This window comes from Macrosteles quadrilineatus, unplaced genomic scaffold (assembly GCF_028750875.1).
Source record: "Macrosteles quadrilineatus isolate MER2022 unplaced genomic scaffold, UCM_ALF_1.0 Scaffold_4__1_contigs__length_99947679, whole genome shotgun sequence".
Taxonomy (NCBI): Eukaryota; Metazoa; Arthropoda; class Insecta; order Hemiptera; family Cicadellidae; genus Macrosteles; species Macrosteles quadrilineatus.
Window position 1 is genome coordinate 31,897,457 of NW_026542597.1, and position 26,645 is coordinate 31,924,101.

Below are 26,645 nucleotides of genomic sequence, written 5' to 3' on the forward strand. Positions count from 1 at the left end.
AGTTTAGGCCGAGCGTATCCTATCATTCATAGTGTTTTACTGTTTAATATCTGCAAGTCAAAATTTCAGGACCACGTTTGAAGTTAAAAAAATAAATAAGGCATTTCATATCCACGTGGAATATCCAACAGAATAATTCATAATGACTGATGGTAAGTTTTAAAACCGATTAAGCTTAGGCCTAGGCCTAGTGGTTACCCTATTTCCAGGATAGGCATTAAGTTACAATCCAGGAAAAAAACAGGATACAGTTTCTTAACTGGGGTACAGTTTCTTAACTGGGCTATGCTAATATCGATTGAGACCATCGATTCGATTAGTAAACCTTCATGAGATTTTTTCACCGTCAGCAAGTTTGGTTGGTTAGGTTAGGTTATAATAGTTTAATTGGTATTTGTTTACTTTAGGGACTTCTAACGAATTTTGAAAAAAATGTTTTTTTCTCATTATTTGGTAGTGATGTGGGCCGGGTAAATACCCAGTGGGTAGGTAAATATAAATTGGGTTTTTACCCGGGTATTTACCCCAGGCCCGGGTAAATACCCAAAAACTGGGTATTTATAATTTTTATTAAAGTTAGAGAAGATTGAGATTTTTTTTGGAATTATTACCCTGTAAGGATAGTAAAATGATGATAAAATGTGTTAAACAAAATTTCATATGGTCACTACTAGCACTTTACTTCTGGGTATAATCACCATAAATACCCAGGTCGCATGGTTGCACTGGTCCTGACTACTTATGATTTTTTATTTTCTATGATAGATAGATAAATTTATTTTATTGAAAGTGAAGAAAAATAATTTGCAAAGTAATAATTATTATTTAGAAAAACAGGAAAATTTAACCTAGTACCGGTAGTGGCCTATGTTTCAACAACTTAGGAAAATAATTAAAATTCAATCTGTAGGATGGCAGGTTTTAGGCCTATTAATAGGTATTTTTGTTCTAGATCTTTTGTTGGTATCAGTGGTATAAAAAAAAAAAAAAAACTAATTTCATAAACTTGTGATACAAAACATTTGATTCTATAGCACAATAAATCATTCAAAAAGGAGATACATTTTTTTAGTAGGTTTATCCAAATGGGCCTATATTATTGTTTCCAACTAAGTGGTAACACAGAAAAGTTTAATTAGGTACTTTTAGTATTCTGCCATTCTGCCTATGTCAATCAGGCCTTAGGTCTGTCTAGCCTTCCAAGCCATTTATACAATAAAAATTTTAACTATCATAATTTAATAACAGTAAAAGTAGGTTTAGGTTCACTATTTCTCTGATGAGGTGTTGTCTTGATTTCATTTCATAGGGAGTGTTTAGTTTCTAGCATTCTCTATCTAGCATTCTCAATGATAAAAATTGAAATAGCCACAGCCTTTTTTAATATACTATTTTTTAGTAAGTTAAATTTAACTGATGTTACTCGATTTAAGACACGAAACCCCATGCTTATTTAGAAACTTTATGTATTATTTAAAAAAGTGCTAAATCATAAAATAAAAGGTAGCCTACTAGCAAAGCTTACTGTAAAAGGTGTTATAGACTATCCTAATTTATCATGTACTGATAACAATAACATATTTAGGGGTAAATATATATGAATTTCAATCGATTTCATAAATACCCAAAATACCCGGGTATTTATGGATTTTGGGTATTTACCCGGGTAAATACCCAGGGTATTTACCCCGAGTTTTAAATACCCGGGTATTTTACATCACTATTATTTGGCCTATTTTGAACACTTTTTACATTTGACACTTTTGGGGCAAACGCCTATTTCACCCTGAAAATCGCGTTTGAAAATCGCGAACATTTTTCTGCAATTGCCATTTTTACTTAGAAAATCAGGTTTCCCCCCTCTTGCCTTTCTTTAAATGTGTTTTTATTATTGTAGTAATAAGCAGATGTATATTTAAACTAACCTAACCTAACCTAACCTAACCTTGGTTTAACTAAAAATCCGCTATTTTTGGCATATTGCTAACCTAAGCATTGGTTAGGTAGGGTTGGGTTAGGTTAGGTAGGATTGGGTTAGGTTAGGTTAAGTTAGGTTAGGTTAGGTTAGTTTAAATATAGTTAGGTTAGAATACGTAAGGTTAAGTTAGGTTAGGATAGGTTAGATTTAAAATATTAAGGTGATTTTAGGCTAATTGGTATAAATAATAACTTAATAACTAGCCATACTTTACCTAACCTTAACTAACCTAACCTAACGTAACCTAACCTTTGTTTAACTAATAATCCGCTATTTTCGGCATATTGCTAACCTAAGCATTGGTTAGGTAAGTTACGGTTGGGTTAGGTTAGGTTAAGTTAGGTTAGGTTGGGTTAGATTAGATAAAGTGAGGTTGGATTATATTTAGTTCTGTAGGTCCTTAGTAGTAGTAAAAACACATTAACAGTAAAAAAACTACGCAAATTTTTAGCACTTTTTGCAATTTTCAAACGCGATTTTCAGGGTGAAATAGGTGTTTGCCCCAAAAGTGCCAAATTTAAAGTGTTCAAAATAGGCCAAATAATGAGAAAAACACATTTTTTTCAAAATTCGTTAGAAGCCCCTAAAGTAAACAAATACCGATGTGAGCATAGCCCAGTTAAGAAACTGTACCCCTTAACTGGGCTATGCTAATATCGATTGAAACTATCGATTCGATTAGTAAACCTTTATGCGATTTTTTCACCATCAGCAAGTTAGGTTGGTTAGGTTAGGTTAAAATAGTTTAATTTTATAATAGAGATATTGAAAAATATCGATTATTAATCAATATTTTCAACTCGATACATTCAATCAATATTAGCATAGGTAGCCCAGTTAAGAAACTGTACCCAAAAAACATTTCAAAATAGTATTTCTGCATTTCATAAATGCTTGCGTAGGCCTAGTAGTAATTTGTTTAGTCTGCAGGTTTGCTGCGGTGGTTTTTTTTAGTTATGCCAGAAAGGGTTAAATTCTTGCCTCCTTTTCAAAAATTTTCACACACATTACTTAGTTAGGTACTCTAGTACGATCTATGATCGAAATAATCATATGAAATTAATCTAAAGAAAAGAAGTAGTACCAAGTTAACTTGGTTATCTTAATACAACTGAAAATACCAATACCTTTTTGGTGTAGGCCTACCTTAATATACCGGTAATTTTCATTATGCCTATGATGTTTTTTTAACAATAAGCTACTTTGGTATAATCCGGAGGCCTCCCTTATTACAGCTCGCTGTGGTGGTTAAGTTATGTTAGGTTGGCTTATCATAAATATGTTTAAAGGACTTTCCTCGTTTCGTTATGTATCGAACGATACCAGATGAGTCATACTTTCGCCCACCAAATCCTCTCCAAGTCGGCCAAGGTCATGTCGTTGAGCGTGCACATCACCTGTCACCGCGTTTGTATCTGGGCCAGTGTCCTGAGTGATAACTCATCTGGTTTTGTTTGATTCCTAACAAAATGACTTTAAATTGACTTTCGTCTTACAAACATATTTATGATAACTTATCCTAACATAACTGCTGCAGCACGCTGTATACCTACTTGGGGGAGTACATGTGGCAGCTAGCGGCGGCAACCCATTCAACTCAATCCTCGCCGACTTCGCTGCCTTCTGCGAGGCAGAACTCAAAGGCCGCTGATCGTTATCATGTCAAATTTGGACAGTAGGCTGTCAATTAGCCTAAAGGCTATGTTCTATTCAATTATGTAGTATTTTTTGTCACCGATAAAAAAACCTCTAAAATAACTTAAGTGGCATCAGGACAATAGGCCCACCGGCTTAGTGGGGTAGATTTGATCAACTTTTAAACTTTTATTTTTGTAGGTATTTTTTAATTATGACATTTTTTACTAATCAAATATACTAACGGACATTTCATATCTTTGGGTAAATTACTTTGGTCTTATTAATAGAAAATGTTAGAAATTATTAATTTTAAAAAATATTTAAAAAAACTTATGCATGTTGATCAAATGTACACCCCAATGTAGGGTACATTTGATCAGCCCCGGGGTACATTTGATCAAGATATAAAAAACGGTATTTTAAGGGTTTTAATAAATAAAAACTACGTATAAATTTTTAAATTTGGTATTATTAAGGGCTTTTACTTTAAGCATACATTTTATTTCACATAATAATTCAAAAAGAAAATGTCAAAATTGACAAAATTTATGTTTTGTTCAATATGTCCTTTATCTAATGGATCTGTTTCCTTTCTCCACAAAAAAATGATTAATCTTTCTTCAGCTGCTTGTATTTGTTGCTAATACGGCGTCTACATCTGTCATCAATAAAGAAGGGTCCATTTCCGATGAGATTGACGGGGCTATAAAATATAAATTTATTTTTGATGATCTGGATATCATCATTTTTAGGCCAATCATAGGCATCTCCCAGTCCCATTTTCAAAAACTTAACTTTTGTTACGCCTTCATCTGGAAAATCTATCACTCTGCCTAAGTACCAGTTGATGTCATAAAATATAGCATAATTTTTCTCCAAAATCGGATTGATTTTGGGAAAGTTAGTTTCAGGTTCAGGATAGCTTGAGTCTGAATTCAAATCAGAAAATGATTCATTATATGGCGAGTCATCACTTTCCATATAATCAGGAACAGACTCGCAGTCTGAATCACTTGAATCTGGCAAAGGATTCACTTGGGCTTTTTTGGCCGTGGTTTAGGCTTTGATGATATTTCAAGCTTTTTCTTTGCTTTAACTTCTCTCTCTAATTTACGTTCCATTTTCTTTCTTTCTCGTTCTTGTTTTTCTAAAATTGCTTGTTCGATCCGGTTTTTTTCTGGCGTTGCTGTCAAGATTCGGGATTTTCCAGGTTGTTTTCCACCACGTCCCTTTTTACCACTTTTGACTATAGTGGGAAGGGGCCTAACAACTTCTGGGCCAGGGGATTTGGACTGATTTTGGGTGAAGCTGCAAGAAGGTGATGCTACTTCAACTGAGATTGTAGTAGGACTATCTATCAGACCAATTGTTTGTTTTACAAGTTGGGTTTCATTAGTTGCTTTGTCAACATATTGACTTGTTTCTTCATTGACTGGAGCACATGCAAATTCATCTTCGGAAAACACACTCGAAGAATAAGGCCATATCCCACACTGTTTGATCCCTGAAATGATGTTTTTTCTGGTAAATGATTGGTCATAAGCTTGAGAGCACAAACCTGTCAATTCACTAATAACAATTTTCTGACCTGGGTGGCTAACCAACCAGTCATTTTGAGTCACTGATAGTGCCCTCTTGAATGGCCCTAAAACGGTTACATCTAGCGGCTGCAAACAATGGCTGCAGTGTGGAGGCAAAGTCAAAATTACTATGCCATTGTCTCTAGCATACCTAATGAGCAGTGTGATTCATGGTTATCCATGATCAACAGTATTGGTGATTCTTTAGTGCAGCTTGTGTGCCTCTGGATGTGTTCGAGAACTTTGTAGAAAAGAATGGATGTCATCCACCCGCTTTGAGGACTGTTGGCAAGTCCAATACTACCGGTTACAGATCCTGTCATCAAAGATTCATGGAATCTGGCTCTCGGAAACACAAAAAACTGGGGGAATGGTGTTTCCAGCTGCGTTAATAATGGCACACATTGTTATCATGCTTCCCCTCTCAGTTGAAACAGCTTGCCCAACTTGTTTAGATCCTTTTATCGCAACTACATTGGGTGCTTGAACCACAGTGGGTATACCCGTCTCATCGCAATTGTAAATTTTGTCTGGAGTAAATTTGTATTTTTCTAAGACTTCTTTTAAGTTAGCTTGAAATGTATCTACATTTAATTTGTTAAAACCTGTTGTTCGTGCAATACTTGTGTTTTCTGGTTTTCTAAGGGCCGGTTGCTGAGCTCGGGATTTAGCTAAGTTCTAGACTTAAACCGGCTTTAGACTCTGGAGTCTAAGAAATGGCTTGCTGAGATAGGGCGTTAGCGAAGTCCAGAACTTATTAGACTCCGGAGTTTATTTGGCTGGTTAGACTCTGGAGTTTAAAAATTGACTTGCTGAGTCAAAGACCTATAAGTCCAGAACTTAATTTAGATTCTCGTCTCTTGCTGAGACAAGGATCCAGCAAAATCCGTTAAGTCCAGAACTTAAAACACTACGATTTTAGATCCTCGCCAGGGGCAGGATTTAAAACTAGATCCTAGACTTAACCGAGTATAAACGCCTCAGTTTTGGTTTTGAAGTCGGTTTGTGCGCATCGTTATCATAAAATAATTTGGATTTTTGCCATTTTAGCGAATTTCCCTATAGGGAAGTAGCTATTACCGTAGGTCTCATGGTAAGACTTAGGCCCGGGACCGATTTACTTTTTCATTTTGATGTCCCCAGAGGCCAAAAACACCATTCGTTCAAATTTTTATATATGTATATATATATAGATTTATATATATGTGTGTCCGTGAACACGATAACTTGAGTAATTTTTATCAGATTTTGATGAAATTTGGTTTGAGGGTGTAAGGCGGGATAAACTTGAATGAGTTTGCGATCCAGCATGATCGGACCATGGGAACAGGGTTTTATGGGGTAAAAATTTGTTTTTCTCAATTTGAACCACAAAACACAAAATTTCCCAATTTTTCTCTAAACCTTCTTAAAGAGCTTAAAAAACAAAAAATTCAGTATATCAAAGTGTTTGTGTACGGTTATTGGTTACGGAGAAAACTAAAAAAATTGTAAATTTAAAATTCCCATTTTATTCTTATGGAGAATATTGTAAAATGTTGTAGTTTGCGTGTTTATGGATATCTTTTGATCAAACTTGGCAAATATATTCATTTTCTACTAAGCAATAATTATTTTACTTAAAACACACACTTTATTAGTTTCCTTGTAGCAGCAAACCTAGGTACTCGTTAAACCTAATGTTATTTAAATAGATCGATTGAAAATCAATTCAGCCAAATGGAAATTCGCTTAGACGGCAGGTTTGCTGCGGCGGGGGTATTTAAAGCACCACAACGTAGACCAAGTCAAGACATCTTGGTCGTGCACTTAACCCATTGTTCGTGTTACCTGAAGAAGAGTTTCAGGATGATTTCATCTTTCAAAATATATTACGTTTACTGTCTCCAGGAATAAGGGTTTATAATAAAAGAGCTCCACACAGCATTCCGAAATTTTTTTTCCTGACGTGACTTTTTACAGGGAAACTGGAGATCTTCTCCATTGTGTCAGAGTCTACTGCTTGTAGAGTTATCCATAAGGTACCAAAGGTAATATGCAAGATATGAAGGGCATAATTTAAATTTCCTGAAGGGGAATAGGACGAAAGCAGGCATGTTTCCTGGGGTGTTAAACAATGTCGATGGCGCTTCGTACCTATTATGTAAAATGTATATACCGGGTTCCTATAATACTCCCCTGGTTAATTTTTGAACGGCTGCATATATTCAAACGAGCTTCGATACACGTTACTAGGGCAATGAAAAGTATCTTTTGGTGGTATTTTGAAATTCACCCCCCACCCCCAAATAGGGGTTGCTAGGGGTAACTTAAGTTTTCTTAAAGGCAACCCGTATCAAGTAGCACACCGTTTTAACTTTAAGAAAAGAAAAGAACTTTAAAAAAGGAAATTAATGCTGCAAATTCAACTTTGATACAACAAATTTTTTAAAAGTTGTGGCAAGAAATGTGTTAGATGTTAATTAATTCCATCACTTTTATTATCTTTTTTCATGACTTTGAATTTTCAAATACTCTTCAGTACACGTGACCAGGGTAATGTAATGCACCTTTTAACTTGACTTTAAATATATATTTGAATTTGAAATACCAAATAGGGGCTGGTATTAAAAAATCAAAACACCACCGGCAACCCGTATTTGGGGTAGGGTGATGAACGTGACATCACCCTCACGTGAACTGAAGGTTATTTATAAAAAAATAAACGTGAAGGAATGTAAAGTTAAATTAACGTCTAACATTTCTTACCATAACTTTTTTTTATTTGTCGTGTCAAATTCAAATTTGTGGCATTAATTAATTTCCTTTATTAAAACTCCTTAAAACTATGTGCTACTTGATAAGGATTGTCGTTTAAAAATTTTAATTTATCCCCAGCAACCCCTACTTGGGCGGTGGGGGTGAAATTCAAAATACACCCAAAAAGTACTTTATATTTCCCTAGTAACGTGTATCGATGCTCGTTTGGATATATGCAGCGTTCAAAAATTATTCAGGGGGATTTATTATATGGGGGTATGTAAGATTGTTCGAATATATCAAACTTCATCTTGATATTTTACGTCATTGACCTTTGGTACACATTTTTCAGAAGAGAGGACTGTCGTTAATTATAAATTGGTATTACTTTAATTGAAAACAATCATCTTATAAAAACCTATAAAATATAAAACAACTTATGAAGTATAAAATCATGCATAAAGATGACACAACACTCCTAAAATGGATATGAAGATAACAACATAAAATGTCATTTTTCGTTCTCTTTGTTTAAGTAATTATTGACGCAGTTTGTACAACACTATTTATCTTTATTTTATTTTTTATAAAAATGTATTTCAACTTACTTTATTCACAACCAAAATTACAAATGAATGATTTTGAAATACATTTTAGCCTATACTGCATGTCAAAATAATGAACCATTTAAAAATGTTAAATATAAAAGCAATTCAAAAACAACAAACAAGTTGTTTTTACTTTTAACTCAAAAATTTTTAACATGACCTTATCATACATATATTTTTAAATACACCTAAACCAAACAAGAATGATAATGTAGGATAGTAATGATTATAATAACAGTTAACATTAACATTATACTAATCTCTAGTTTACGAGGTGGGGAGCAGACGGCACGGCACGGCCGGCTATCACCCACTGCCAACATCACAACGCCAAATACTCTACGATTCCCTCAATTTTTATTGCTTTATGTTCTGGACTCAAATAGGTCCAGGACTTATAGATCCTGGAGTTTCAGAGATAGATCTGCAACTCAGCAAGACGATTTAGATCCGAGAGCTTATTTGAGTCCTGGACTCAATAAGTCCAGAACTTATAGATCCGGAGCTCAGCAACCGGCCCTAAGACTAAGTTTATTGTGGCGTTTCATAAACGATCTTAACCAGTCAATTCCTGCCATTTGTTTTTCTTCCCATTTTCTTGGACAGTCACCTAAATGAGCAGCATATTCATATGATGTTTTTCTAATCAATTTATATGTTAATCCGTAGTTTAAACTTGAACATTTTAAGATGTAATCTTTTAGCAACTGTTCTTCATCTTCAGTAAAAACTTGATTGGCTGTGTACTTAGACTGGTATTTAGAAACTGGCTTTACCGGAACTTCAGGTCTTGAATCTTCGCCTACTTCATTCACTTCTGAAGGTGTCTGTTCTGAAGGTATAATGGCTTTTTGCTTTTGAAGCCTGTAGTACAAAGTGGCATAATTTAGGCCATGCACGGAAGCAGCTTGCCGTATTGGCATTTTATTTTGAACTATATCAATGAGAGCGGCTTCTACTTCCCTTTCATTGACTTCTGGATGAGTTTTTTTTTTAACATAATTACGGACCATGTTGAATCTGAAACAAACACAACCTGTTCTAGCCTAGTAGTGATTTAAATCATACCACAGCTTAAATATACAGTACACAAGCAAGTAACAGCGAAATTGTGTTAGTCCTAGCTTAAATAATTGGTCTAAAATCAAAAGGTCTTTGATGCATACATGTAGGTGCAGGCCTAATGATAACCAGTGTCACATCTAGCCTACATAACTTACATAGGCTATTCCAAAGGTGGCAAAAGTTTAGTTTATCTATATTAAGATTAACTTGATTAAGTTGATAAATTAAATTAACCTTATGTTCATATTAATTTTAATTCTGCAAGAAGAGAGAATGGTTTAGGTCTAATTCTATAGGTATATAGCCCTTGGCCAATAGTGTGCCTAATGATGGTGCCCCCTGTGTGTATTTACTCTCAAAGTCTAAAGTAGGTAAACTAGAAAAAGAAAAAAGAAAACTAGGTTTAACAACCTATTTTATTTTGTTTATACAAGTAAGCCTTCTAGGTCTAATTCTGTAGGTCTGGTCTTAAGGCCAATAGTGGCCTAATATGGCCTTTTAAGGGGATTTACTCATAAAAGCCTTAAAAACTAGGTCAAACAGCCATTTCTCATAATTATTTTCACATCGTAGTAAAAATATAAGTTGGGGGTACATTTGATCGACTGATCAAATGTGCCCCAGTCTTGGTGATCAAATGTGCCCCCCCCCCACAGAGTATGACTAAACTAAAACAGGTTAAGCCAGTTCTAAGAACAAGTTATCTTAAGGTTAATCATACCAAAATAAAGCAAATAGTGTATAGTTACCTGTGGAATGCAGTAGGCTATAATATAGTTTTGATACAGGTTGGTCCTTGATATTCTTGCAAGTATGAATTGAAAATCACAATTTTAAGGTTGAAAACTTAGGAGCAACCCACTCCCAACCAACAAAAGCATCCAAGATGGAGGACAGTAGTTGACAAAGCTTTGCTACAGGTTAGCCAATAAGTTGGCTCTGAATTTCCCTCCCAAAATTTAAAAATGGCGGGAATTTCAAAGCTGATCAAATCTACCCCATGATCAAATGTACCCCACTCTCACCCCTACCTTTTTAACTTGTAACTTAGCCTATTTTGTTGGGAACATAGCTTAAATCAGTTTTGCTGATTTTTTGTAGGTAGGCTATTAAGCTCATTAGGCCTATTAATCTAAATTTTGTTAACTCTCACATGTATAATTCCCCCCCCCCCCCCAGTGACACTGCATAAAGCAAGTTAAGTTAAGTCCGCTGATAAGGGCCACGACGTCTCCCTTAGAGACGGTCAGTGTGCTGCGTCCGCGCGCCTCATAGTCACTACTGCAAACCTTAGAATTAGACCCCCTTTCCCCTGTAACGTAACACTGTCAGATATTATCTTTAACAAGGTTGTTGGATATAAAATCTATGTTATATTTTCTGCTTAAGACTAAACAAGTTTTTAAAATGGTTTTGAAGTACTAATAATGTTACGAATAAAAACAATTTATAACAAACTTTGCAGATTATTTATAGGTACAAGATATCTAAACGCCAGCAATTTGGATACTAAACTTTTAAATCACTTCTAAACTTATGTCTTTTTTACTGCAGCACTTCTGAACAATAATAAAATAAATAAATTTACATAACGGTAAATTGACAGTACAAAATTCGGATATATCTTATTGCGATCGTATTCCCTATGAACCTATGGTGACAGAATCCATTTTTTATGTCTTCTATGAATGAAAGATCAGAGCTAGGAGTTGGTTAGAAGTTTTGGAACTAGAACTTATTGAATATCAGTTCAAGACCAATAATAAACAATAAGAAATCGTGTTAGGGCCTAACTGATAATATTAATAGGCCTATTTTTTCCTTAAAGACTGTTTATAAAATAACTTTATTATTTTGGCACTTAGGGAAAAAATAGATTTTAAGTGCGTTACTGTAACGATCTTGAAAACCCCCTACCTCCTCCTCGAAATGGTAAGCCAAACCCCTCCCCCCCTCCTCAAGCAATACATAATATATGGACAACCCCTAACATTTCAACCAATGCTTGATTTGCGGGGGAACGCGGCATAACGGAGTTCCGGTACCTCTCTTTCAGGGAGTTAAAAAAATTGGCATAAATAGGTACAGATAACATTAAATAGGTTACAGTTCCGACACCTCATTTTTTACAAATCGAGCACTGAATATAACTATATTTCACTATTATTTTTCATGGTCTGGCTACCGTAGCTATTAATTTAATTGTAAGTTAACTCATTTAAAGTGTCTACAACTGGCTCTAATAAAGACTTGTGTTTTTAGAGGATGTCATTAGGCGACGTCTTCTTATCGATGGAGATGGAACTGGTGACGATCGAAGACTCAACATGCTTCTGAAGACTTTTATCAAATGGTGTTGTACTACTCATGAATCACCCATCGATAGGTAAACTTTTGAAGCTCATTCTCTCCAAATTATTAGACAAAGTTTTCAGAATCTTAATATAGGACCTATTAAATCTAAAGATGGAATTAAATCCAAGGTTTTGCCGTTTCATTTGGTGCCAGTTTGTCAGCTCTACCAGTTTGGGTTTTTAAATAATAAAGATAGTTGTTCTGTTCTAACTAAAGTCACATTGTTTTGACTAAAGTCACATTGGATTGATTGCTGATTAAAAACTAAGGTAGTTTTTATATTAATATAAACTAGGTGAAACACGTTGAACAACTCTTAATAATCAATAACTCACATGAAAGCAGGTATTTCACTGAAGGTTCTTAGATCAAAACGTATAGGATAACATAATTAGAATTGAGTAATATATCTCAAATTAAGTTCCATAAGTAACCGAGAAATAATCAAATTTATATTTTTTGATCGAGTTATACAGTATCAACTTAACTGATTCGATTAATATCTCAAATGAAAGCCTTTATTTCTAGGAACATTTTAAGCTATTTAAAATAACTGAAATAAAAATGGAGTTATGTATCATTGATTGCTTAAATAATTAAATTATTGTTGAATCAAGGTTCAGGTACGTCTGATCTCAATAATCAATATGCCTAGCTCAAATGAAAGCTGGCATTTCACTGATGGTTTTTAGACAAAAACATATAGGATAATGTAATTAGAACTGGTGAAATGCATCTTCAATTAAAGTAAGAATTTGAACAAAAAATCATATTTATGTTTTTTGGTTGAGTAATAAAGATTGATAGCAAATCTGAGGGTGCATACCATTAATACAAGGTGATTTACCAAGAAACGCATGTTTTTCAAATAATGAATACTCAGGCAATTCAGAGCAAAAAATATATTTATGAGTGGAAAACAGTGTACACAATATGCAATTTTCAGAATAACATTATTTACAATTTAGAGTTTAAAAATTACATCTCTTAAGTGACCTTATTAAAATGTGCCTTCTGCTTGGATACAGTGTTGAAGGCGTTCCTTAAAACTTGCTACTGATTTTGCTAACACATCACTAGGAATGGTGTTGATTTCCTTAAGTAGCTAACTTCTTTAAGTTCCTGTATTGTTTGTGGTTTTTTTATGTAAACTCTAGATTTCAAAAATCCCAATATAAAGAAATCTGGAATTGTAGATCCGGTGAGCAAGAAGGCCAAGTGACATCACCAAAAAGTGAGATAACTCTTGTAGGGAATGTTTGCCAAAGGAATTCCAAACTTATGCTGTATGAGCTGTTGCCCCATCTTGTTGGAACCTTAAAAAAATAAGGACAAAGATCCTATTTTCACTAACCGCACACCACACAGTCACATGTAAGCTATGAAGAGGTATCTCAGCTACGTTTTGAGGGTTTTCTGCATATCAAAATCGTAAATTCTGTTTGTTGAATGCTCCGTCCAAGTGGAAATGCGCTTCATCACTCATAAGGTTAACTGCTTCGTTATTTTTGTCTAAAATTTCACTGATTGTTTTACAAAAATTTACACGTTGCCTCTTATATGCTTGACTCAAAATTGATGAAATACTGCCAGCCTGAAAGGATGTAATTTAAGATCTTTGACAAAAATCATTCTCATAGTGGGATGAAGTCCGAGAGCAGATGCCTGCTTCCGAATTGGGCGGCTAGGACTCTGAACTGTCTCAGGGGTACTAACTGTCCTTGCCGGTTCAGGAGGTTTCTTTTTAAGCAAAGATAGAGTTGTGTTAACGTTATGTATCCAACGTAATATCGTGTTACGATCAGGGATAGCACCATGCCGTGCAATGATAAAATGTGCACGAAAGTCTCTCTGAGTCAGTGACTGATTCACAATTTGCGTTATATCTTCGCATGACAAATTTACGATGCTCAAGGTTCTACATCTCGGCAACAATTTAAACTGCACACTTCCCCCTCCACAGCGCAACAACTTCCGTCCGTCGTCGAACGATATTCCTTGTATACTACTCAAGTCAAAAACATGAGTTTTCCAGTAATCACCCTACAAGGCCAAAATTATGAAAATCGGTTGCGTAGAGCCAAACAGACACGGAAATTAAAAACCAATATTTTAAAATAATATGTAGATTTTTAGGCTTAAATCTGATACATTATGTATGTGTGAGAGAGCAGGCTTACCAACAAGTAAATGCTTTGTCTGTAAAAGAATGTCTTATCTTTATCTCCTAAACATTCCATCCATCACTATTAAATTTCAGTTAAGGAATTGAAGTTTTTTGTAAATCCCATTTTAGGCCTAATTCAATAGTTTAGTTTGGCGATTACTTAATATTTTGCTCTATTTTGCTACTTTATAAATACTAGCTGTAAAGCCACTGATTAGTTTTAATTTACTCACTCATAAATGTTTATACTTTTCTTTCTTGTGAATGATGCAAATATTTCCATTTCAGTCAAAGCACTCTGGACAGGATCCTCTCACAACTTACCCAAAGCGAATATACTTTCACAAAGTCTCGGATTATGGCAACAACCAGCTCAGCAGAACTGCAGAACTACGAGAACCTATTACAACAGATAAGTGACGATATTGAAAGAGCAAAACAAGAGATAGGAGAAAAGAAGTTGGAATTCAAAAAGGCCAAGATAATTCGTAAGAACAGAGCAGAGTATGAAGTCCTTGCGAATGTTATAAACGAACAGCCCGACAGAAAACAGACCGATGAGAAATTGTCTCAACTGAAAAAGGAACTTAATTCTCTTGAGGTGAGTTTCTTAAATGTCATTAGCTATAAACAATATTAGGCAATACTTAGCCATTCTTGTAATACTTGTTATCTTCATTGTTGACCAAAGGATTGCATGAATTGTGTAAAGACAAAAATATATACAAAAATAAACTACAAACATATGTGGGCCATTCTTCAGAAAAGGACAAATTTAAATTTTTTTTTTAATTTTTTTTTATTTTTTTTAGATATTTTAATGTATGACCCTTTTTTATATTTACCCATTGCAATGGTCACACTAAATAAAAATAACTTTACCAAATTTTTAGTATTTAAAAACTAGCATGTCCACGGAAGTGACTATCACAACTGCAAATTTTACAAATAAACCTAAAAAAGAAACATAGATTCTAGCAAATAGGTTAGGAACAATGTTTGCTCTTATTTTTGTAGAGAAACACATAAACTACTGTAAATTAGTGTATTAGGATTAATGGCCATTTAAAATAATACTGTAGTTGTTAAGGGCAGCAACGCGCGCCGGGTAACTGCTAGGTGTCCACAGAAGTGATGTCCACAGAAGTGATGATTTAGCATTTTATTTCTAGAGTCTAGAAAATAGGTTAGGAACAATGTTTGCTCTAGAGAATCACATAAACTACTGTAATTTAGTGTATTAGGTTTAATTGTCATTTTAAAATAATAGTTGTTAAGCGCAGCAACGCGCGCCGGGTAACTGCTCGTGTCCACAGAAGTGATGATTTAGCATTTTATGCCTAACATAGAGTCTAGCAAATAGGTTAGGAACAATATTTGCTCTTATTTTTGTAGAGAAACACATAAACTACTGTAAATTAGTGTCTTAGGTTTAATTGACATGCATAATTACCTTTAAAATGTGGTAACAGAAAGTGACTATGTTAGCTCGACGATCAATTAAAACTCTAGTTTCACATACAGTCTCACAACTAATGACTGAACAGAACAAAACCAAACTGATTCTATGTTCAAGATGGTTACTTCTTCTCTGTAAAAAAATAGTTGTAAAAGTTGGCCAGTGCTGCCTGGTGGATTTTTTTTGAACTATTTATGCCTGTCCACAGATGTGATGCAGACTTTGGTGACAGAGTTTCTTTGTTTTTTTTTACCTTTAATAGAATAGGAAAAGTAAAATAAACAACAAATTATTAATATTCAATGTCTAGATAGCCAACAGCAATTGGGTTTAATAATTTTTATTTCAAATTTGTTAGTAAAATCAGCTAATCTTAAGCTAAACCTAGAGGGGGTGACTGTCCACAGAAGTGATATGTCACCTTCTGTGGACATAAAATGTTCATTAAATTTCACTTAGATTTTTTTCTTCTTTGCATTAAGTATAAAAAAAATGTTTACCTACATATTTAACAACAAATTGTGTATTTATTATCTTAATTTTTATTTATTACTCCTTGGTGACCGTAATCTGTCCTTTTCTGAAGAATGGCCCATATACGTACAATTTAAGCTCCATTGATAGATCTGACTCGGTTTTGTGGAAAGGTGAGTGGCTTGTCAAACATTTCTTTTCTTTTATTGAGTACGAGGGCCAACTGAGTAGGCTATGGCGAAATGCTAATTTGTGTTGCTTTAGGTCTTGTGCACAAACACTTATTGGCATAAACAATTAACAAATACTAGAAAAATGCAGCACAACTAACTTTAAAGGAACCAACTCTAAGAGCTTGTGACCGGGATGGATGAATCTTGCTAGTTGCTACTGACTACGAGTACGACATATCATACTGTACACTGGTATCCTTCCTTTGCTATCAATATTTAATATCGATAGATGTTAGGATGTTAGCAAAGTTTGTTTGCATTAATATCTTTTTATTGTTACCAATAACAATAATAAATAACAATAACAATAGGCCTAATAATAGTAACAATAACATTTTATTAAAAACTAAATACAGTAGTGGTACCTAACAGATATTAATTATTAAAATTATTTAAGAGGTGGGCTGCAAAAAATATTCAAGATGTTGGTCACCACAAAAAAAATCAAGATTCACTGCATTAATGGATCGGAAAAAAATGTCTAGCATTAAGATTCAACATATTGGACATCATTATTATGTTTGACATGTAAACAAATAAATAAAATATACAAATTTTAAATATGAGATCCGTTTCTCTATAGCCCATCAAATCTGGTATTCAAATTATTTCTTGAAACTACTACAGAACCGGAATATTTAAAAAGCGATGCATTTATTTTTTGCATTATTTTTTGTGAAAATGTACTTTATTGTGTTGGTTACCCATAATTGAAGTGAAACACATTAGTTTTTCAATTATTATAATGTTGTTAGTTTATAAGTCCTATTAATTTTGCAAAAGTAATTACATTTTCCTCATCACATTTAATCAGTAAAATTATTTATATTTCATTTATTATAACAAAGATGTATTAACCGTTTCGTATAAGAGTAACAAATTTTTATGAAACTTTTTTATTTTAACACACCTTCTGGTACAAATGACAAGGTTTTCTCAGTTATATCTACATAAGAATTTGCAATCTATAAAATATTTTATGAAGAAACAATGGGTGTTGAAAACCACTCTAGTTACATTACAAGATTTATGTGTAGAATTATTTTAATTATTGCTCATTCTTATTATCTGTAGGCCTATGTAAAATCACAAGTGTTATTGATTTTTTATGATTCGCAATGAGGGAAATATTATTGTTTTAGTTCTCATTATGATTCATCTTTAGTACAGAATTTGTTATTGTAGCGGCTGCAGGATCCGCACAGTGGGTTGTTTTTGTTTGTTTTGTTTTTCTCGAAAAATAATCAATCTTATACTTTTTTTACCTTAAATTCGTATACAACTATTTTACTTTTACTTCATGGAGGATATTAATGTCTTTAGCGACAGCTACAGGCAAATTGAGTGTACAACAATAGAATACTTAAATGACATAGGGTTAGCTTTTAGCAAAGGTAAAAGCTTTTTAAACATTTTCTTCATGAATATTCGAAGTTACAATAAAAACTTTGAGTTACTTCTTATCTTGCTTCAATCGGTAGTTTTAAAGTTTGATATTATTGCGCTGGGGGAAACGTGGTATGGGGGTGTTGGGGAGGGGATGCATTTAGAGGGGTATAAACTGTTTCGCACTACTAAAGGGAAAAATCAAAATGATGGGGTTTTGATGTATGTGAGTGAGAGAGTGAATGTGTGTGAATGTAATGAACTGGAGCTGGGCGACGTGTACGGGTTGACTTTAGACTTTGTTTATCAAGATAAGCGGTGTAATCTGCTATCTGTGTACAGGACTCACGACAGTGACTTGGACAATTTTACTTACGCTCTCGAAAAATACTACGAAAACAAAAACAGTCAAAAAACCTATTTTTTAATAGGTGACATCAATGCGAATCTGCTGGAAACTGACAACAAGACAGAGCGTTATTTGGATGTCTTGTATGAATATGGTTTTATGAATGGTATAAATGTACCGACTAGAGAGGTAGGCGATAGTAAGACATCCATTGACCATATTTTTATAAGTCACCACGACTTTACTGCACTACGAACTGCTGTTGCGAGGACTGAGATAACTGACCATTACAGTGTTTGTCTACAGATTAACTTCTCCAACAAAACAGAACATACATTACAGGAACTTCACACCTACATAGACAAAACGGAACTGAGTACACATATAAAAGAATGCGACTGGACAGACATTGTACAGGCAAATGACACAAATACATGTTCAAATATCATGATTTCAAAAATTCAAGATCTTGTTAGCATGTCAACAAAAACTTTAAAAAAACCAAACTCTAAACTCAGGAAATTAAAGCCATGGATCACACATGACCTGGTTATTAAAATTAGAGAAAGAGATAAACTTAGTAAACAGATTAAAAAACAACCTTTTATAGTCCCCTGTCAAATGTACATATACAGGCTCCCGTGTGCTCCTGAATGAGGCAGGTGTGGGAGTAGTCTTAATCTCTTCGGTTGATCTTGGAGAAATACAATTTCGATGGTGGCACTCTTGAAAATGGTGCGTTTGAACGCTGTGGGTAAAAAACAAAATGGCCGCCGTCGCAAACTACTTTTCTTACTTATATCAGTAACCGTTAGAGTTATGAAAGAATTGTTGATACCAAAATGTAGCTATTTCAAATCTGCACAAAAAAGATTGTTAATGTTTTTATGTAGGATACACCATTCTTTCATAAAACATAATTTTATATTTTTCATAAATAAATTAATTAGGGTGGATGTAATGTCCCAGGACAGTTAAATATTTCAAAAAGTAATAAAGGGTGTTTCTGTAAAGCGTAACGGGCTATGCAGATTTAGATTCTATGTTCAAAAATAAGTCGAAAATGTTGTATAACATTTTTTCGATTTCGGCTTAGTTTAGCCGTAATCCACCATTTTGTATTTTTTGAAAATAGTTCATAACTCATAAGCTCTTGGAGATATTTTTATGAAACTTGGTATAAACTTTAAGTCTACAACTATAAACATTCTCCGAAAAAATCTTTGATCAGGCTCATCGAATTTCAAAATGGCGGCCATTAAAGTTTTTTAAAGTCAAATTTCATGAAAACCAGCAATTAAAACAAAACTTTGAAACGCAGTATGTAAAGTCCTTTTTATTACAAATCGAACGACACTTTATTTGCGAAACTCGGATAATAAATAAAAAAGTTATGTAACTTTTATTATGTTTTTGTCACTAGTTTCTATGGAATTTAAATTTGTGATTTCAAAATGACTGCCATTTTGATAATTACTATTAGTAATAAAAGTAACATAACTTTTTTATTTATTATCCGATTTTCGCAAATAAAGTGTCATTCTATTTGTAATAAAAAGGACTTTAAATAATGTGTTGCAAAATTTTGTTTTAATAGCTGGTTTTCATGGAATTTGACTTTAAAAATATAAATGGTGGCCATTTTGTTTTTTACCCTCAGCGTTCAAACGCACCATTTTCAAGAGTGCCACCATCGAAATTGTATTTCTCCAAGGTCAAACGAAGAGATTAAGACTACTCCCACACCTGCCTCATCAAGGAGGACACGGGTGTACATTTGACAGTGGACTATTAATACAGTTTTGATTGATAATTTCAAAAGATTAAAAAATGAACTAAATAAAAATATTAGGGAAACCAAAAATAAATATTATAGGGAAAAGATTTTGGGGTATAAAGATAATCCGAAAAAGTTTTGGGGGGTTTTAAATGAATTGGCGGGTAGAAGCACTAAACACGACATTTTCCCACTTTCTCAATTCACATTAAACAAACCATACGCAAACACTGACGACGATTTAAGACCACTGGTGGCCAACGAATTCAACGTCTATTTTACCCAAGTTGGTTCAAACATGGCAGCTAGAATTGATTCGAGTGGTCCACACGATTCTGACTATGCTGTTGACTCCGTCCTCACACTGCACACTGTTACTGAACATGAACTGTACGGCTACGTCACCAGACTGAGAGGAGGCTCAGCTCCAGGGTATGATTGTGTATCAGCTGATTTACTCAAGGACAACTGGGAATCAATAAAACAGCCACTTTTACACATCACTAACATGAGTATTCGGAGGGGAGTTTACCCCGACGCCTACAAAATCGCTAAGGTTGTTCCTCTATTCAAGTCAGGAGACTGCTCTAAGACTTCGAACTTTAGGCCGATCTCATTGCTGAGTGTATTTACCAAGGTTTTGGAAAAGATAATTAAAGACCAGTTAACTAATTACCTTAATCATTATAACATTTTAACTTCACGTCAATTTGGATTTAGGAAATCGAAGAATATCTCTGACGCCTTGTTTGAAGTTAACAAAGATATTAATTTAGCTGTCAATAAAGGAAACAAGGTCGTGCTGGTATTTTTTGATTTAGCTTAGTGATGTGGGCCGGGTAAATACCCAGTGGGTAGGTAAATATAAATTGGGTATTTACCTGGGTATTTACCCCAGGCCCGGGTAGATACCCAAAAACTGGGTATTTATAATTTGTATTAAAGTTAGAGAAGATTGAGATGTTTTTTTGCAATTATTATCCTGTAAGGATAGTAAAATGATGATAAAATGTGTCAAACAAAATTTCATATGGTCACTACTAGCATTTTACTTCTGGGTATAATCGTCATAAATACCCAGGTCTGAGCATGAAGCTTAATCGGCATAAATATCCTGGTCGCATGGTTGCACTGGTCCTGACTACTTATGATTTTTTAATTTCTATGATAGATAGATGAATTCATTTTATTGAAAGTGAAGAAAAAGAATTTGTAAAGTAATAATTATTATTTAGAAAAAAGGAAAATTTAACCTTGTAGTGGCTATGTGTAAACAACTTGAGAAAATAATTAAAATTCAATCTGTAGGATGGCAGGATTTAATAATATTTTCTATTTTTTCATTTTGTTCTAGATATTTTGTTGGTATCAATGGTGTCAAAATAAAAAAAACTAATTTCATAAACTTGTGATACAAAACATTTGAATCTATAGCACAATAAATCTTTCAACAATTCCTGTATATTTATAAATTCAAATAATTTTGTTTATGTTATTTAATTGGTTATAAATATATAAAATGATAAAAATTGAAAGCCTTTTTTAATATACTATTTTTTAGTAAGTTAAATTTAACTGATGTTACTCGATTTAAGACACGAAACCCGATTAAAAAAAAAGTGCTAAATCATTAAAAGGTACTAGCAAAGCTTCAAGTTACTGTAAAAGGTGTTAAAGACTATCCTAATTTATCATGTAATGATAACTATAACATATTTAGGGGTAGATATAAATGAATTTCAATCGATTTCATAAATACCCTAAATACCCGGGTATTTATGGATTTTGGGTATTTACCCGGGTAAATACCCAGGGTATTTACCCCGAGTTTTAAACACCCGGGTATTTTACATCACTAAGCTAAAGCCTTCGACTCTGTCGACAGATCAATACTATTAAAGAAAATGGAGTTAATTGGAATAAAAAACATTTCATTGGCATGGTTTAAATCATATTTTTCAGATAGAAAACAATTTGTAGTCATAAATGGAGTTCAGAGCAATTTAGCTGAAGTAGACTATGGCGTAGTTCAAGGAAGTACCCTTGGTCCTTTATTATTTCTAATATATATAAATAATCTAGTTAAAATAGACATTGAAGGGAAGTTTTATCTCTTCGCAGATGACACTCTAGTATTATTTGAAGGTAAAGACTGGGAGACAGTTCTCAACCTCGCAGAAAGAGGTATTTCAAAAATTAAAAAATGGTTTGATCAAAATGTTTTGACACTCAATGTAGATAAAACTAAATTCATGCCAATCGCTTTTAGTAATCGTGGTGATACACTCATCAATGAGTTGAAAATTCATTCTTGTGCTAACTTTGATTCGGATTGTGACTGTCCAGTGATAGATAGAGTGAAAAAATATAAATACCTTGGCATAATGATTGATTCTAAACTTTCATGGGCAGACCACGTATCATATCTAAATAATAAACTAAGAAAATATATCTATGCTTTTAACCAGTTACAGCAGATTTTGGAGTTTGAAGAAATCAGAATTGCATATTTTGCTTACGTGCAGTCCCTACTTGACGGAGGAATAATAGCCTGGGGCTGTGCATATGGTTATATTTTAAAGCCATTAATTATCACCCAAAAAGCGATAATAAAAGCAGCCTTAGGCAGGAGTCGGCGCTACCCTTCGGATGCTCTCTTCAATGAAATGAACGTTCTCGACATCAGACAATTGTTTATTCGAACCATGACTATTTACATATTTAAACACTCGAATGACATTTTTGAAAGAGTAACACACGAATACAGAACCAGACATGCACTAGGTGGAGGAATTTATTTACCGAGACTAAATAGAACCTACTCTACAACAAATTGCTACTATGTTGCTCACACTATCTACAACAATCTGCCCTACAACTTACGCGAAAACTATTTTGAACCACTGGTCAAATACAAAAAACAAATTACCCTATGGCTACAAAGCATTGGGAGATCAACTGCTCAAAATTTACTGATCTCAACCTACAGACAATGATCAACCTACAGGCAACAAATTTACACTCACATCAGCTGATAGAGTGAAAGAACGATTGTATGCAAGCACGTATGTGAGCTGTTCCCGATTCTGCGCCACAGGGACAGAGCATTGACGGCCCTAGGGCTACCAGCCGCCTGTTGGTGTCGGAGTGAGTGCAGCAGTGTGTATGTGTGTGTGTGTGGGTGTGTGCGCGCGTGTGTGGGTTCGGGTCAGCTTGGGTGTGCTTGGGAAGTACAGTAGCAGGTTATCTTTTGGGGGTAGGGTAGGGGGGGGGGGTGGGGGGCACCATTCGCTCAGTCCTCCAGCGCAACTTAAAACTTTCAACTTTTAACGTGTTCTAATTTCCTTTTTTTCATAATTCAAAAAAATCTCTAATAATATAACGACTCTCTCCCACTCACAGAATTAAATTATCCTTTGTGGGGGATAATTTCGCTTGATTTAAAAAGCTTTTATAGAAAATTAAATATAACCTAGGAAAACAAATAATATTGTAAATACTTTTGTACAGTGATCATAATATTATGTTATGTCTGTTTTTTGCGAAATAAATGATATTTTGATTTTATTTGATTTGATTTGATGGCCAGTGAGACTCTGTATATTCCAAGATTGAGCTTCAATTCCAAGATATTACTAATAATTACACAATATATTTAGTGTTATATTAACTCCAGAATATGTTTTACAGGAGAAAAGCGAGAAACTTAACGAACAGATGGAACTTAGGCGGAAACAGTTCCATGTGTTGATTGCTTCTATCCACCAACTCGAGGCTCTGCTAGACGCCAGTGGAGCAAATGATAGCCTCGATGTCTTTGATGACGAGGACATGGACATTCTCAATATGAAATCAGATGGTGATCCCATGGAGGTGTCATAGTGGCTCTACCGAGAGATTGTGATTTTGTGAAAGACACTAAAAGCTGAGTACTATGTACTTAATGATTTTTACAGTAGTTGTGTTGTTAAAACTTGATTTTATTATTTAAGTTTTGATTTAGGCCTAGACAATTTGTGTATTGACTTTGAATAAAATGGACGACCTCTCAATCTTGAACTGTAGCGAATTTTCCCTAATGCTTTGTTGTATTAAAGTACTAAACTAGTTTTATATTTATTATTTTTGATCTTAATATTTTTTTCACCGGTACTCTTATAGTTGGTGTAGCCTAAAAGTAGTTAAAATTCACAAACAGCCCTTTCAGTTTAGCATGTTTAACAAGAAACGGCATGTTTCACATGAAACACTAATTATCTAACCTCTGTTGGATATATAAATTTCACCATGTATAGGCCTAGGCTATTTCACTACTAGTCTCATAAGTAGTTCAAATGAACTACTTAAAAACCAAGATAATACCAGCAAGATAGTGGTTTGCAGGCAAGGCAAAGACGAGGGCAGAATTTTTTTTTATAAATCAGCTGGTGTTAAGCGGTGGTTTGTATCTTTGACAATATTTTAACTAAAAACTTTCATATAACAACTTTTTATAATTTTAGAACATTGTAAGTTTTTTTGTACATTATCATTAATTTTATTTTGAATTTGAGTGCATAATCAATTAGTTGTTGGTAAATTTGGGTTTTTATTATGTTATTTTAGATTAAATAAAACGAGACTTGTACACTAATCACTAATTATTAACTACTTTTACTACTACAGTCAATTGAAGATTAATAATTACTAGAGGTCGGCCAGTTGTCGAAAACTTGACCAAAAATATTGAATGTACAGACTTCTTTATTTTCTTACATTTCTATTTCTTACATTTTGTTTTGATTTTCTGTTTATATTTCGTTGTTATTTCGTTACCAGCATGGCAACCCATAAAGCCCAAGTAAATTTTTTTAAAATTTCAAATAAATTTTTTGTGCTTATTTTTGAGCCTATTTTAATTTTTAAAGGGATTCTGCACATCTACGGAAAATATCTTTCTAACAGCATGCGTACATTTCACCTGCGATGCACACAAGCTGAGAAAAAAGGTTTTGAAGAAACATGCTTGCCTATTAATATATAGATCGATAGATAGATATTTAAACACATTTTTAGGTTATATCTTAATTTTAATTTTCCTCTTGAAATTACCATCCATTATTAGACAGACGGAATAAAATTAGTCACTTCAGAGACTATGTTTACTTTTAATCAATTTAATTGTAAGGATAATTTAAACTATTAAAGTATTATTTGATTGGTGGATACTGGTGGATATTGAAGAACACTGTTACCTTACTGATAACCTGTCTTAAGTAATTTAAGTTGGGTCATTTTATTTCTTTGATTTGAGACATCCCCCTGATCAAATGAATTTTCTCCGTAGAGTAACCTGAAAAGTTGGGTGATATCAACCATTTCATGTGCTCCATTTTTTACCCACAAACTCTGGGTTACCAACTGGACAGCTATAATCTGCTTTGAATAGGCTAAGGCAGCAACACCATTGAAAGTTAGAGAACGTATTTTAACGTGTTTTCTGTCAGTCACGGTATATGCCCTGCATCAGAACGTTCTCACGTTGTTCAGTGCAGTTTCTCTTAATACCTGTCCTATTAAGAGAAAGTATGTATACATTCTCTTAGTAAGTTTTGAAAGTATGTATACATTTGTCGAAATATGTTGGATAACTCTTGTAGCTATAATATTTGGATAGCAATTTTAATTTTCTCTTTTTGAACAGCATATATTATTTGCCTCTCCTGAATCATAAATATAAACTTCACCGTAACTACTCGATCGTTCGATACATAAACACTAATTCCTTCACTTATGTAACTTATGGTCTAATATTGCCACTAAAACTTTCAAAAGCAAATGAGTTTTTGAAACTTCTTATTTTTTACTTGAAATGTCTGGACTGTGTTGGTGAATTCAGTCAAAAAACGTTGTATAAGTTTGTCCAAAGAACTGGTAACATAACATAAGTTAACTTAAGTTAGTAGTAAACGATCCATAATTTACGTTTTTTCTCAATTAAAGAAGAGCGTGTAATACAAATTCTGTCTGAAGTAAACATTTCTTGCATACATTCATTTGATCTTACATTAGGCAAGTTTACTTTACCACCGTGACAACACTATGAGCTTCGTATATTTTTCCACTTCCAAATTTGCATAGCAGAACTGGCAATTTTTATTCATCTTACCAAGTGAATGTGTATCTGGATGGGTAGTGTTAGATCAGGCCTCTCTTTTTCTACTCTCCTCATACGCACAAGATATCTTATTATTTAATTAATTGTGTCCTCCTCCCGTGTTCAATATTTCTTCTTTGAACTTGAGGCATTTTCTGTTCTTCCAACAAAGTTTTTTGTTTTTAAATTTGTTCTATGTATTTCTTATGGGGAAAACCTGACCTTTGAGAGGGTCTATCGCCCTTAAGAGCAGGAATTTTAAAGTTCTAAAACCTTATTGCAAAACTACATATTGAGACGAATCTTTTGACACCTCAAACGTTGAAATCGGTCCACAAATAAGGGAGGAGTTGCGTTAACAAAAAACGGCTTCACGTATTATATATATAGATTTGATTGGTGGATACTATGAAGTAATCGACCCAGAACCCACTATGTTAAATAAAAGTCTTCATGACATTTTGATTCAATAAATAAATGGTAACTTTGTTGCAAGTGTTAGATTCCAAATTAAAAAGTCCAGTAAGATTTAGGAAAGTGACAGTCCCTGGGTCGCAGCTGGATCTGGCTGGAAGGTTTAAGTAAGCTCAATTCCGACAACAACTTGTTAACTTGTTTGGCCACTGTACACTTTCACTCGTATTGAAAAAGTTTCCTTCCCTAATTCAAACTGAGGCAAGCTGTTTTGCAAAGATTTGTCA

The 26,645-nt window shown here is 33.8% G+C and overlaps 1 protein-coding gene across 1 annotated transcript; it reads left to right on the forward strand.

Moving 5' to 3' along the window:
* LOC128993463 (THO complex subunit 7 homolog) lies at positions 1-23,999 on the forward strand. Its single transcript, XM_054417374.1, has 4 exons — positions 1-152; positions 11,871-11,994; positions 14,419-14,731; positions 23,499-23,999. Exons 1-4 carry the CDS (start codon positions 143-145, stop codon positions 23,688-23,690), a joined length of 639 nt encoding a protein of 212 aa, XP_054273349.1. The 5' UTR covers positions 1-142; the 3' UTR covers positions 23,691-23,999.
* Positions 24,000-26,645: the final 2,646 nt, after the last annotated feature.

Excerpts from the sequence above, each read along its gene's own strand:
- LOC128993463 (XM_054417374.1), top strand. Across the intron at positions 11,995-14,418 it reads CATGAATCACCCATCGATAG|TCAAAGCACTCTGGACAGGA; the intron begins GTAAACTTTTGA and ends TTTCCATTTCAG. Across the intron at positions 14,732-23,498 it reads AGGAACTTAATTCTCTTGAG|GAGAAAAGCGAGAAACTTAA; the intron begins GTGAGTTTCTTA and ends TATGTTTTACAG.